This window comes from Ochotona curzoniae, unplaced genomic scaffold (assembly GCF_017591425.1).
Source record: "Ochotona curzoniae isolate NIBS_2020 unplaced genomic scaffold, NIBS_Ocur_1.0 contig_908, whole genome shotgun sequence".
Lineage (NCBI taxonomy): Eukaryota > Metazoa > Chordata > Mammalia > Lagomorpha > Ochotonidae > Ochotona > Ochotona curzoniae.
The window spans coordinates 11,463,939-11,479,087 of NW_024466607.1; the positions used below are offsets into that span (position 1 = coordinate 11,463,939).

General features: G+C 46.5%; 1 protein-coding gene across 2 annotated transcripts in view; it reads right to left on the reverse strand.

Annotated features, from left to right (window-relative positions):
* ULK4 (unc-51 like kinase 4) overlaps positions 1-15,149 on the reverse strand; it is a 286,847-nt gene that overhangs the window by 117,481 nt on the left and 154,217 nt on the right. For both annotated transcript variants that reach the window (XM_040994292.1, XM_040994293.1), the window contains exon 31: positions 11,579-11,684. In XM_040994292.1, the coding sequence (XP_040850226.1) occupies positions 11,579-11,684 (106 nt within the window). The remainder of the gene's footprint in view (positions 1-11,578; positions 11,685-15,149) is intronic.

Below are 15,149 nucleotides of genomic sequence, written 5' to 3' on the forward strand. Positions count from 1 at the left end.
CAGCATGCAGGAGTTGGCGCAGAGAGCTTCCAGGCAGTGCCCTCTTCTCCCATCTCCGAGCAAAGCTCCTGCCATCACAGGACACCTAAGTGTTTGACTAATCAACTACTTAGGTTAAAATAATGACAAAATGGAGAGCACCAAGTTCTGAACTGGTAGTTTGGGTTATCTGATTACTAATTAAGACTGGCACATGCAGGTGCCTGGGTAGAGAAATGCCTGTTCTCTGCAGCTTGGTGTTAATTCCCTTCCTACTTTACTCCTTATCTCTCCTCAAATATCATCAAGCACAGGGAACCCCGTTACCCTCCAATGCGGCATCCCCGGTCTCCCACCTGCTGTCTCTCGCCTGCTCCTGTCATGTTCTGGCTGATGGTTTACTGCGCCTGCCCTGAACTACAAGTGCTACCAACACAGAGGTCTCAGCACCTGCTACCCACTGCTGGGACCGTGCCCGGAACAGAGGAGGGGATCCACTCCCAGCAGACACTTCAATACAAACGTGAGTGACTGAGGGACTGGCAATGAAAAACGCCTTCCATGAGCGTGGCCTCTGAAATGGCTCAGGCCTGCAGACTGATGTATGCAAATAGGGAAGTGTCAAGCATAATTTGGGAATTTCATTTTCCATCAATGTCTGATTACCTGCTGATTAAATCTGACAAGCTGCAAAGGGAGAAAGATCATTATTAGATCCCAACCTATCATTTGTGGCAACCTAAATGTATCTAATCATACGTTTTATTAGACATAATAGCTGCTGGAGAGAAAAAAAATATGTACCTATAGTCTCACCATAAAAATGTGTCAGTGAACTTTGCTCTACATCTGAATATAGCCACACGATTGACAGTTAGACTGAAGTCTATAAATACAAGCTGTAAACATACTTAGGGGTAACACTTCATTTGTAGACAGAGCATTTCATTCTAATCAACAGTTGTAATTTCAAATTCATGGTAATTGCTACTTTTTATTACAGACGTGTGTGTAACAGGTGCTTCAAAAAGTTCATGGAAAATTGGGATTGAAAAGTTTATTTTGGTGTAAACATTTTTTAACTCATGCACTTTTTTGCAAAATATGCATTTTACCTTTATGCTCCCAAATGAACGTCTGGCTTAAGTTCCACTTTTCTGTGAATCTTTGAAGCCCCTCACAAATGTGCATACCATACATTTTTTTTGGTACAAATACACATATGCAGACACGTGCATGGCATGTTCTCAAAGATACCTAGAGTTGGAGCTGAGGCGAACAGATTTGCCATCAGGCTTCTGGGAGCCAGGAAAGCATGAGGTCTACTCAGTGGCAACGTTTACCTTAGGGGTCGGGTTTTCGCCCTGCTGTGGAGAGGAGGGCTCCTGAAAATGCTGCTGGTGTCACACAGGCACTCTGTGGCTCCTCCCACAACAGGAGCCAACTGCACATACTGCGGGCAATTATCTTTAATTTACACGGTTTTTATACTCACTCCGTATATCCATTCAGGATGCATTTAATATTTACTGAGCCAAAATGACATGCCAGCTGCAGTGCTTTCTAGAAAAGCTCCTATGAGCATCCCTTTCTCCAGTGACAAAACCTGCCGAAGGTGACAGACACCGTTGTGATGAGGTGCTGTGAAGTCAGGGTGAGGAGGCCTGAGCGCCAGGTGGTCGCAGACCTGCATTCTCACCCTGCAACTACTGGTCTTTCTTTATTTCAAACATAATGACTCTTCTCTTTTGAGGCCACTGATGAATCTTACAAACAGGCACTGGGTCCCCTCTGCCAGCTGTGTGTTAGTGCATGGCAGTGAATGCCTGCCCCAGCAACTGAACATCGCTGGAGGAAGCCCAGGATTCCAACATGCAGGGTCCTGGCACAATTGCCTCGAGGGCCAATTAGCAATGCTCTATTCTCCATGCAAAACCGACTTTGCTAAATATCAGTTAGGGGTGGACACTTGGCACTTGGCACAGTGGTCGAGAGGCCCCTGAGGACACTCCTATACCTAATGGAGTGGGGAACGCAAGTCCTGGCTCTGTTGCTTCCCATCCAGCTTTATGCTAATGTGCATCCTGGAAGGCCCTGCATGGTGGCTCATGTCCTTGTTCCTGCTGCTCACAGGGGATAGCTCTGGGCTCCTGGTTTCAGCCTGGCTTTGCCCAGCCCGGGATGGTTTGGGCATATTAATAAAGGGTGGGAGTGGGGGCGGGGAGATCACTTGCTAGATGTCTCAAAAAAAAAAAGCATACACCATCAATCACCAAATACATTAACTACGAAGTGGCTGAGCAACACAAATAGGCCTTGAACCATCAGTAATAATGACCTAAAAGACAGGGCAGTGTTCCGATCAATTTCACAAACCTAAGAGCAAAATCCTGGTACTGACTGAGGCACAAAACGATGCCTATTGGTGCCCTGGCCAAGCACTCGTGGTCCTGAAGAGAGCGCCGAGTCCAGGGGACCTGCTGGGTCTCCACAGCTCAGGGCCATCTCGGCTACTGTCCAGCTCGAGGACCCTGGCTAACTCCTGTCATTGCTACAATGAGAGCTGTGAGGAGATGATTCCCAAGGATACTGCAATTCTAAACATTCTAGGATTCAAGGTTTCTTGAGTAAAAGTGAAGGAAAGAAAGGGAAAAAATCTTCTGAATTGAACCAAATCTTTGGGGCAAAAAGAGAGAAAGCGCGCACGCACAAGCATACTGCTGAAGCAGAGGGGCAGAAACACTCAATTGCAATGAAACTAATTAACTGAATGGGAGAAAAATGTCCCATGATTTGTCCCACTGGCCACGGATATTAACAGAGAGGCACCCAGAGAAGACTGGATTAAACCGAGAGTTTGTTGCGTACACCTGTACAGACTGACAATCATTTTCCTGTTTGCTGATCACTCATTATGCTTCCAGACATGGAAGGAGTTGATACCTCACTTTTTACTAAAAATATTAGCATTGGGTCACTGTTCCTGAGGGACGCATCTTACGCATGCAGGAGTCTGCCGGCCTGAACAACAGGATGCACGTAGCGGCATTTGGAATCTAAGTGATCCCTTGACATTTGATTAAAAGTCAAAGCCATGGACCACAAGACAGATTGAACACTTCACCCATGAAGGTTGACTATTAACTTTGTTTCATGATCTGTAAATGAGTTATTAAATGCTGCTATAAAGTTTTATGACTGTTTTAATCCCATTAATAACTGTCCTCACTTTAAATGCCTTAGTGTTTGCTGAATACTCTGCCTAATTACTGTTTGCCATGAAACCAGGGATCTAAAGAGAAAGCCCTCGAGGCTTCATGGGGCACTGATTTTATCCTTTAAAGCAAAAAACCAGCAAGAGCCAGATGCTAACTGCCTCCCTTTCCAGGAGGACAGCCTGCTGGATTCCACTTCTTCCATCTTTACTTCCGATGTTGTCAGCAGCCTAAACAGAGGGGATGAAAATGAATGTCTGTTCCCGCACACTGGGAAAGCACTTGCAGAGAAAGCCACTTACATCTTAATAGCTTTCTTTCCTCACATTAGATTTTCCCTTGAATTTCTTCTTGAAAACTTGCAGGGATGTCCCCAAACACCGGCAAAGACAGAATCTAAGAGTCACGGAGCCAAAGGGACTTAACCAAGCGGCCCTCTCCAGCTAGAATCCTTCTCTCTGTTCAATCTCCCACGGGACTGCTGGGACATTCAGAGGCCAGAACACTCCAAAAGTAGACCTACTGTTGTAAGGATCGTTCTGTTGAGCACAGCATGGCTGCCCTGGGACCTTCCCTACGAGTCAACAACCTATCCACCAGAGCTGCTTAGGAAAACCTTCCAATGAGGTATCTGGTCAACCAGAAAGAGGGTGGCTGAGAACAGACTTTGGGTTGGCTTTCTAGCACAGCAAGTTAAGACACTTCCCCTAGGGGCACTAGTTTGCATCGTGGTTTCTCTGGTTCCGATCTAGCTTTCTGTTACAGGACCTGGCAAGACAGAAGCTGGCCCAAGTGCTTAGGCACTGCAACCCACACAGCCTTTATGGCCATTTGTGAAATGAACCAACGACTGGGAGCCTGTCTCTCTCTCTTTCCCTCAACTTATTTCTCCCCAGTGCCCCAATTCTGCTTTTCAAACCAACAAAATAAATCTTTAAGACAAATCAGCAGATAATGTCTTACATACATCAGGTTCTCAATAAGTACACATGAAGGAGAGAGAACTAAAGAAATCTGAATTACACCACTACTGAGGCGGCCACAAATCTAACACTATATGGCAGAGGGAACTCTGTGACTTGAGCTGGTGAGCACGTGCAGAGCCAGTTACTCACAGATCAGTGCACACTCCCTCAGCACCTGTAACAAGCCGGATGCTGTGCAGAGGACCTCACTCTGTAAGGGACAGACACGCTCCTGTTTTCAGTTACGGAAATGAAAAAACATCTATACTGGGTGAGGCGGTAATGCCTGAACAGCAGTGCAAATGTACTTACTGCACTGAACGATGGCTCTGTGGCTAAATCCTTACTTTGTAAGTGCAGGATCCCAAGCAGACACTGGTTTGTGTCCCAGCTGCTCCACTTCCCTTCCAGCTCCCTGCTTTTGGTCTGGGAAAGGAGTAGAGAATGGTCCAAAGCCTTGGGACCCTGCGCCCGCATGGGAGAACCCAGGGACTCTGCTATATGGGATGGAGGCATCAGTGCCAGTATCTTAGCCACTTAGCTAAACACCAAGCCCACGGATAGTTCAATTTAACAATGAAAGATTGCTGAAACAGGCACTTATACACAAGCAATTCAATTTAGATTCTACCTGTTTGACAGTGTTTTGTTTAAACACAGCATCTTTCCAGAGGGTTTTCCACAGTCACTTAACAAAAAAATATTATTCACCTGTTACTACTAACATGTGTAAAATATCATGGACACTGTCCAAGCAGAACACCCACCAAATGGGGGAAAACACTGGCTTTCCCATGGGTTCACTAAGCAGAGTAAACAGCTGGTTAGTACAAATGCAAAAACCAGAAACGAGGACATACTTGGAAGCTATGTCAGCTGAGGAAGAATCCTGCCCCCCACCTAACGAGTCTCCTGAGGGGTAACACTCTCCAAAGGAGGGCCACCCCCTCGGTCTCATCCTCACCTGCAGCTCTGAGAACGGAGACTGCTGTGCTCTGGCCCAAGAAAGAGGACACAACCCAAGACTGAAATTGAGATCCTTGTTGTTGTCAAGTTTATCTGGACTCAAGTTCACCTGTAGCTTCCTAGAGTAGAGTTCTCTAAGCACTTCTGATCTCTCCAGTGCATCCACTTTGTACTGTTCTTCGTGCTTGCTAACACTGCCCTAATGAGTAACTGTGTCACATTCAAACAATGCCTACCTACCTTCAATTAAAGGTCAAGCTGGGTTTTTTTGTTTGTTTTTTTCTCACAGTGCAACCTTTATATAGCAAGGTTTAACCTTCTTTGCAATCTGCTAATGCAAAGTTTTAGTGAGAGCAGTCAGGAAGAACAAACACTTGATCAAAGTGGATTATGTGAACATCCAAAAACTTTGATATTGACATTTCTAAATTGGATTATTTATGCTTTTCTATTAACATTTATTGGTTAATGACAAGTGGATGATACTAGGCACAAAAGTCACATGGTGTGTGCCTCAAACCACCTGCGCTGTCCAGCACACGGGGAAACACAGCAGCAGACACAGACTGGTGGCTGCCAGGAGTGAACGGCACATCACTGCTAAAGGGCACATGGGCATTTTTTTTTTTTTGGTCTGTCTTTGTTGAGGTGTTCTGGAATTAGATACTGAAGACAGGTGCACAATTTTACAAACATCCTTGAAAAACTACTGAATTGTGTTCTTTAAAAATGGTACATTATGTGATATGTGAAATGTCACATTTTTTTAAAAAATACACATTAAATAAACAGAATTTCTCTAAACCCAGAAGAGTGAAATATTTTCTAGCACTGTCCTGAAGAACTAAATATATATATATATTGGTCCTTAAAAACACTGCCACTCTAGTGCAGGAAAATACAGAGAAGAGCTGAGAGGGACCCCAGGCCAGCCACAAGATCAGGGTTCGGAGAGCAGATGCAATGCTTGTGCCCACCAAGGAAATTAAACAGAGGCAGCATGGGGGCTGCACTGGGCCCTTGTGTCAGGAAAAAACTAGTGTGACTATTTTCATTAACGTATCTGCCAAAATGTTCAAAGTTCCTTGATTTTAGCTTCATTGTGTTCCATTATTGAGAAAACGAATTTGGTTAGACATAGGTATTGTGGCAGAGATGACGAGGGATACTCGTAACTGGCATGCAGGAATAGTAAGGAGATCCACGTTAAGGTGTTCCTCCCCAAGAGTTAGCTGAAAGGACCCAGAAAGCATGTCCAGCACCCAAGACGGAAGGGTCTTTCACTGGCCATCTGTCAGAGCAGCATCCTTTAAACTCCACCAGCACGCTTAGCACATCTCATTGCGCCCAGAAGTAAACCGCAGGAACCAACGCTGTCCCAGTGGTTCCAAGACTCAAATGACAGAAAGCCAATGTCAGCTCTGTAGAAAGGAAGGCTTGGGAATGACTGGAATTCCTCCACGGCGCAGTGTGCTGCCTGTGGAAAAAGGCCAGTCTAACCAGACACACTCAGAGCATCTGGCAAGAGTCTGGCATTCAGGAGAGCCCAGCCCCCAGCAGGAGCCGAGTGGACGCCAGCGCTTCTCTGTCCTGAATCATCATTAGCCTCCACTGCTCCCCAAATCACTGCTCTCATCCGGAGAGGACTGAGAGGTAGATGGCTAGACACACATTCCTGAAGGATTTAAGTGGTTTCAACTGCCTTGGAAAAAAAAAAAATCCGCCAGCCTTACAGGCAGCCGCTCTCCGACTGCCCAGCAGAGGAGTTCAAGCCCACCCACACCTGGACACTCACAGTTCCTTCATTCATTTTCTTTCTTCACTCGTATCTACCTTTTCTCCCTCTTCTTGAGATTTATTGATTTATTTGGAAAAGTTATAGAAACAGAGGCCCAGAGAGGGAGATGGATCATCCATCCTCTGGTCCTCTGGTTCACTCCCCAAAATGGCTGCAACAGTCGGAGCCAGGCTACGGTCAGGGGTTTCATCCGGATCTACAGGAGGGTACTACGGGCCCAAACACTCAAGCCATCTTCTGTAGCTTTGCCCAGCCGAACAGGAGGGAGTGCCTGTGACAGGGGGTGGCTTCACTTGCTACACCACGGTGCCACTCCCACCTTCATTTTCCCCCTCCATCAGGCCTCAGTACTTAGGTGCTGCTATCATCTGATCTAGCTTTCTTTGACATCAACTCCTTATCTATTCCTTGTTTGCTTAGTAATGTCATGAGAACGCAGATGCAAGAAGGCAGAGATTGTTGCATGTTTTATCTACTGCCTTATCTTCTGCATATTGCACAAGAATTAGCAGCCAAACATTGTGCAAAGGTTAAATCAAGTGAGTATGGTAGTGACAAACTTTACTTTTTGTGGCCGCTGTTTTATTGGAGTACAGTCTCAATCACTTACCTGTTGTTTGGAGTTGGTTCTGCTCCCTGGAGGAGCAGTGTTGAACAGCTATAACTATAGAACTTAGTATCCGCCAGCTTCTCCTTTATAGCATCCTGTCTGCTGCCCCTGAGCTAGATGCATCGATTAGAATAGCAATTTCCAAACATTTCATTCCAGATTCTTAAGACAACTGTGATAGAGGAAAGATGGGGTCATGCTTGGGATATTAGCGTTTCCGTCAAGGCCCATGTGTTACACGTGTGGTAGGCAGGAGGCACTACTGGAAGAGGGCAGAAGAGTGTCTGGAAGGTGGTCCTAGTTCATTAACAGCTGCATCCTGGGAAGGGTGTTACAGTATGAGGGTTTTATTATAAAAGTCAAGTTGGACCTAACCATCACTCTCCCTTCTGCTCGCCTTCTCATATGCGCCTTCCTCCCGCTGCTCCCCCACTGCCAACCCCGCCCTGCATCCCCAGGTAGGCCAACCAAAGGGGCCCACTCAGTCTTGGACTGTGGCCCTCCAGAACCAAGAAACAATAAGCCTCTTGCTCCCTAAGGTGCTTGTCGCAGGGGTTGGCTGTCGCAACACAAAACTGCCTGGTACATGTGGCCACATACTCCTTGCTCTTGCTGTCACCTGGATATGGCATCTTTCTCACTATTCTGTGAGCCAAGCCAGCATAGTGACTTCCTTCAACCCACACAGGTTTCCACGGGTGACACTGTCACCATGGTCAAAAGCCAGAGAAGAGGCGAGTGAGCCCAGATTTTCAGCTGAAACCCTTACAGGCTGACTTCTCCCCCAGCCCTCGCTTTTTCTTCACGCATCTCGACCCTACTCTGACATCAGGGCTGGGGCTTCATCCTTAAGTTAGCTCACACAGAGAGCCAGGTACTTCTTGAGTTGAATCAGAATTTAGCATCTAAAAGTTATAATGATGACAACTTGTGAAGATTTGAGAGTCACTTGGAGGAAGTTTTGAATTGTCTACTGGACACAGGTTGGTGAGCTACAGCCTGTGGACCAGCCATCAGACATTACAGATAAAAACCTGAGGAAGATGTGGGCTTGCGCAGTTGTTCACGGCTTATCTGGGGCTTGTGCTGATGCTAAGCTGGCAGACTTGAGCACCAGTGACTGACAAACACCAGCTGCCTTCTCAGCTGGAAATCCTTCCTGTCTGGTCCTCTGCAGAAGGCTTTTTCAGCTCCCGCTGTATGGCATTATTCTCAATGTTACGCTCAGACACAAAGGGTTCTAATGTGAGTAATGAAATGCCCTGCCTTTAACTCTTGAAGTCCAAACGACTCTCACGATGATTTTCTGGTCTCCTGAGTAAACGCCGATTTAGACAGTTTAATAATAAACCTAACAGGACATGAGTATTTTGATTTCTGGCATGCCATAAACCAGTAGAGACATACATAATTTCTGTAAATGTTTCTTTGCAGGAGCTACTTTTTTTTTCCCCACAACTGCAACATGTCATGTAAATCCACTATCCTGGCAGCTTGGCTGGTAAAACTCAAACTGGAATTAATATCCATTATTGAAAGGTCACTGAGCAAGCAAGAGCTGGCAGCCAGCTCTCAAATGTTAATAACTCTGATATGTTTCAAATATAAACATAAAGTCCTATTTTGTTTCACACTTCTCTCCCGAAAGGTTTCATTAAAAATGAAAATGTTTTTAAAAAGGAAGACTGAATCCTTAGCTGCAGTTGCATGCTGGCAGTATCACCGCCTATGAGGCACCATGATCACACCGCCAATGAGGACTCGGCCGCTAGGTCGTAGTCAGCTCACTGAGCTTATCACGGGTGTCACCTGCAACACCTCGACGGCTCTGAGATGCCTTGGTGGGAAACATCACGATGGGAGATGCCGCAAAGAAAGAAAATACACTGGCCACACTCCACGCTCTGCTTAACCACCTGGAACCGCACCTTATACTCAAAGCAAGGGATTGTAAGAGCCACTCTGGTGTGTTTTCTGGATCACTTATTTCCCCTATATAAGTAATTTTTTCTATACATCACCCCACAAACAAACAAATAATTACATATCTAGAATTCACCCTTATGGCAATCTCCAGCTAGATTTCACTGTGTAGCCCAAGGATGGCATTCAACTTGGGTAAGGCTGACATAAAAGCTGCCAAGCAGGACATTCCCACACCTTTATACCACAGTTTACTTGTGTTGGTATAACATGTAAACTATCAGTTATTACAAGTAGTCATGCATGTTTGAAATACAGAAACGTAATTCTGCATCAAACTATCTGAATGTATAAACCAGTGGTTGGGGTTCAACTGAGTTAAGGAAAAGACTGACGAGGTCTCACCCACTCCATGGGCTCCAAGGCTGCACCACGGCAGGTGTCTGAGACCCTCCATGTGGCCCCTCTGCTGCATCTCCCTACACCCTCAGGGTCTTTACCAACTCGGGGAAGCTAACTCCATATGTGGGATAACTGGGGAGTTCTGAGAGCCACAGGGTATGACGATGAGTCGGAACAATGTCTTCGGCTCTGGTGACCGGAATGTCTGTTCTGCAGGTCCCGAGGACCTCCCCTCCAGCATCCCCCAGCAGGGGCCAGGACAGCTGGATGCCTGAAGATCCCCCATCCTTCCTGGTCTCGGTCGCACATGCAGCCTGACCCATCTCCTCAGTCTCCAGAGGAGAGGGACTCACCACACCCTTCATCTCTGCTCGCAAGCCAGGACGTCACGATTCCCACGTGGTCCTCCTTCCCCTCCCCGTCGGCACATGTCTTCTCCCCAGATGCCACACTGCAGGTACTCGGGCTTCCCACCGTTTCCCTCGGAGACTTAGGAAGCTCCTGGGCACCGGCAGGATCTGTTGCATCATCCACCACTTCCGCTCAGTTCAACCTCCTGCACATCCTCTTTCTCTCCTCTAACCGCCAACCATCACTCTGACCCCAAATAGAGGCCACATTCAGTATTCAGAAGTCAAGAACTATCAAAAATACTTAAAAAGTGGAATCCAAAACTTCAAAAAAAGAAAGAAAAGCTTTATCTGTAACAAGTGAAAGATAAAATACTGAAGAAAAGAGATAAACTTAATGAGAAATGCTCAAGGCTGATCTAAAGTGTGAAGCATCTGGAAACATCCAGAAAGGACAAGGGAAAGAACAGAATGCTCTTAGACACAGACAGACACAACCTGACGTGGCCATGGAGGCATAAATGCACACATTACTTGGAACAACAATCTTTCAGGAGCTACAAAAATTACAAATTCATATACCGAATTCCAGTCTCAGAAATGCACCCTGTATGCACTCCTGTACTTAAGTGGATGCATGGAAGAAGAGTTTCCACGGCAGACACTGGGACGGCCCTCAGTCATCCTCACCACGCTGCTCTAGCCACAAAACAAGGCAACCGTGTCAGAGAGTGAAGACCTGTTCCAGAGGCCGAGGGTGGTTGTCAGCACTTACCAGCTGACAGTTGTGGAAGTAAAGGCAGTGTTCTTAGAGGAAGAGAAAAATAGACCAATATTTAAGCACAGCGACCACTGAGAATCAGAACTCTAAGAAACAACAGTGACCTCATAACTCGACCCAGTGACATTCTGTCCATGTCTTCGTCTTCTGAATGTCAATGGAATATTTTAGTGCGACGGCAGAACATGCACATGATTCTGTAAAGTGTAGCAATACGCGTAAGCCAGAAAGTAAAGCCAGGCCCATCTCACCCAGTTTCATTCTTCAAGGTGGTTCTGAATACATTTCTGGTTTTACCTTTATGGGCAGCAGCAGGTCTAAACATGCTTATATACTTCTATTCCTTGATTAATAATCTTGTAGCAGCGCCTGACTTTGCACTGTGTCAGAGAACAAAGCCAAGCTGGGGCGGGACGGGAGAGATCTTGACCAGGCCCCACTTTCAAATTCTGAAGAGCATGATTTTAAACATCTGTTTCGAGTCACTGACTCTCATTGTGGCGTTTGCCTTCCTTGCTGTGTAAGATGAAGAAAGTTATAAAGAGGCCACACGCCCCGGAATCACAGGCCAACTCTAAGAGGCGTTTACCTTGTTCGTAAAGCAGCTTCATGTTGGAATCTTTGCAGGCGACCAGGTTGTTGAGTAGGGCAATCACACTCTGCATGGTGTTCCCCAGAAAGCTCTCCTGATGTTCCTGCAACAGACCACGATTCCCACCATCACCACAGACACACGAGCAGGTCACAGAGACAGATGGGCAAATAATGTGCGCCCCTTCACTTTCCCGCTCCCCGTCCAAAGGTGAAATGACTGTCTTTGTGCACTTGAATCAGGCAAACTCTTTTGTGTTCGTTTCCCCACGGGCGAGTTAAGTGAACTTGGCAATGCAGTAAACCGGGAGGGTTTACTGTAAATGGGTTCTGAGGCTGCGATCTGGCTGCTGCTCATGAGCTGAGGGCCGGCCACTACGGCCCTCCATGGCTTACTCGGGTGATAAAGCAACGTGACCAGAAAAAGTGTATGACATTTAGGAAACTTTCTACACTGGCAAGGAAGCCTGAGAAGCCAGCAGAAAACTTATGCAACAAGGAGGTGTTCCCACAGCTTCAGGATTCCCCTGCTACTGATGTCCCACTTCAGTCTTGTAGCTGGGGGCAGTGACAGCAGGCATGAGTCGTCATAGGGCCAATTCAGGGCAACAAGCTCCAGTGGGAACCAGACAGACAGGCTTGTGCTTTCCTCGCCCTTGACCTCAGGTAGCAGGGGGTAACGCAGGCTCCCAAGAGAACATGAGAAACGATCAATGCTTGCCATTATTTTTTACTTTGAAGACAAGAGAACTTCCCGGTAAGTTTTAAAGGATCTCAAAGAGAACTCATTTTCCTTTTGCTCCCTTTTTCCTTCTCCCTGAATACTTCAAAATTTCAAACGTAACAGGATTTATCATTGGGATTATAAAGTAGCATAGCACAGAAAAAATGAAAAGGTCTTAAGAGAGTGGGACTGGACTGAAATAAGCAAGATACAAAGGGTGCAAAGCGTAAGGGGTGGTGGTCCTTGCTCTCAGCTCCAAGCCAGTGCCTGGGAACACATGTGCTTCTAGAAGGGCGTTGTGCTCAGTCTAGTCCTGGCCACATCCCCTTGACCACTTTGCTAACCTGGCGCCCATCCTGAAAAAACGTCATATAGGGACCTTAAGCTACTCCTCCTCCCTGCCCCTACCGAGTGGGGTTCTGGGAGAGGGGAGATGTGACATGGTTTGTTCTGTATTTGTAACAATTATATCACATTTATTAACTCAGGAAATAATTAATAGCCCTTCTCTGTCAGGCATTGTTCTGTGCACAAGGACACACACTGATGAACAAGAACAAAGCTCCTTGTCTTCATGGAAATAAACAGCAAGCAAGCAATGGTGTGATGAGTAAGTAAATTGTGCAATGTGTTAGAAGGGAGCAAAAAAAAAAAAAATCCAAAAAAGCAAGGGACAGAAAAAGCGAGATTGAGCAAACAGTGTTGGGGCCACGCATCGCCCCAGGTGGGCAGGACGAGGCTCGTGGAGAACGAGCCCCTGGAACACACACTTCATTGTACTTTGTAAATGGTGAAGCATTTTAGAATTCTGTGGGTCAGTTCATCCGTTTTCAAATGAACTTTCATTTCGAAATAACATTAGTTGCACAAGCAAGTAGAGCTTCCCTAAGGTTAACATCTGACCTGACCCTGATCTCAATATCCAGCCTAAGAGGCTGGCACTGGCACGGCACAGACAACTACAGACCTGCAGTGGATTCCTCCGGGATCGCATCCAAAGACCCCACACTGCTTTGGGGAACAATTCATTTCGACAACAAATATTTACAAGGCACCAACTGTGCTAAGCACTTGACTTAGATCAGTGAACAGAATGAAGAGGCGGACACACACACACACACACACACACACACACACGTCTGCTCTTATGCTGTTCACCCTGTGGCATGGGAGGAACACAAGAAACACAACGAACAACCTTAGGATCTACTAGGTGGTCCTTGCAGCGGGAGGACGCACAGCGCGACAAGGCGGTGCACAGCTCCTTCCGGAAGTGCCCAGGGAGCCAAGATGGGAAAGAGGGGAGAGGCACGTATCCCTTCAGTACCCTGCTGGGTTCCGTAGCTGACTTGTTTCAGAACTGTTAAAATCATATCCCTAGTTCATACTGATTAATGAAGGATGTCCTCGACTGATTTTACTATCAATTTCATTCTATCTTTGCCCATATATTTTATTCCACAGGTATCTGTTGTGTCATCTAATTCTCTTTCTTAGCCACCCACTGGTAGAAGTTACTCATAAAAGCAATTGAATTGGGTATGTATTTGCCATTACATCTCTTTTTCAAAGTTTTTGTTTTGAACCTTTTTATCCAGGTACCAACACCTTGATCTGACTTTGGTCATTTCCATTTTCCTAGCAAATCACCCAAAATGTCCAAGCTTTCAAACACACTGTAAAAACAACAGCAACAACAAAAATCACGGGCCCGGCGGCGTGGCCTAGTGGCTAAAGTCCTTGCCTTGAGCGCATCGGGATCTCATACGAGCGCCAGTTCTAATCCCGGCTGCTCCACTTCCCATCCAGCTCCCTGGTTGTGGCTGGGAGGGCAGCCGAGGGTGGCCCAATGCCTTGGGATCCTGCACCCATGTGGGATACCAAGTTCCTGGCTCCTGGCTTTGGATCGGCACAGCACCGGCCATTGCACTCACTTGGGGAGTGAATAAGCGGACGGAAGATCTTCCTCTCTATCTCTCCTCCTCTCTGTATATCTGACTTTGTAATAAAAATAAATAAATGTTAAAAAAAAAAAAAACCCACACACCTGGCATCCCTCTGCCTGCCCTCCCAATCTTCTGTGAATAGTTGTCCTATCACTTTTTGTGCTACCTTATGGATCAGACTGCCGAGCCCTTTTCTGATGCTACTGGGCTTTTCAAAAACTCAGCTTTCCATTTTAATTATAGATCGACACACTTTTTGCTTTGACCTAATCATGATAAATGTACTTTCCACGGGGTGTAGAAGGATGGCATTTCCCTGCCCACTCCTAACTAGAGGTGACCATGAGACTGGCGTTGGTCAATTAAGCTCCTTTGGACGAAAGCCTTAGGTGGCATCAGCCCGTCTTTCCCTCCAGCACTGTGACCACCGACCACACAGAGTCTCAGCCTGGTGAGCCGGGTGACAACAGGAAGCAGTGGCCAGGAGCCCTCGGAGGGTCCCCAGGTTTGCAGAGCCTAGGCAAACATGTGTGCTGTCCCCTGGCTCTGACCTTGTTCCCTTTCCAGAGATCTGTTGCCTCCCAGTGATGACAGGCTACTTGGTTTCAGAAGGACTTGGTTTCATCCAAGGTAACGGTCAAGCCTTCCAAATGCCCATGCTTGGAAGCTTCTACCTTCAGAAACACACAAGCTGCGCTTTTGGAGAGGATGTTCCCATTGGATAGTTTCGCTGACACAAGCTTAAGAAGATGGATGTGCACGTGAGGGGCTGCCAGCAATCTCATCTAATTATTCCTTCAGTTGGTTGAGAGGGAAGGGTGGTGATTCATAAGCCACCAAGATGACACGACACGTTATTCATGATAAAGTAACTAACGATACAGAGGAAACCTATTCTT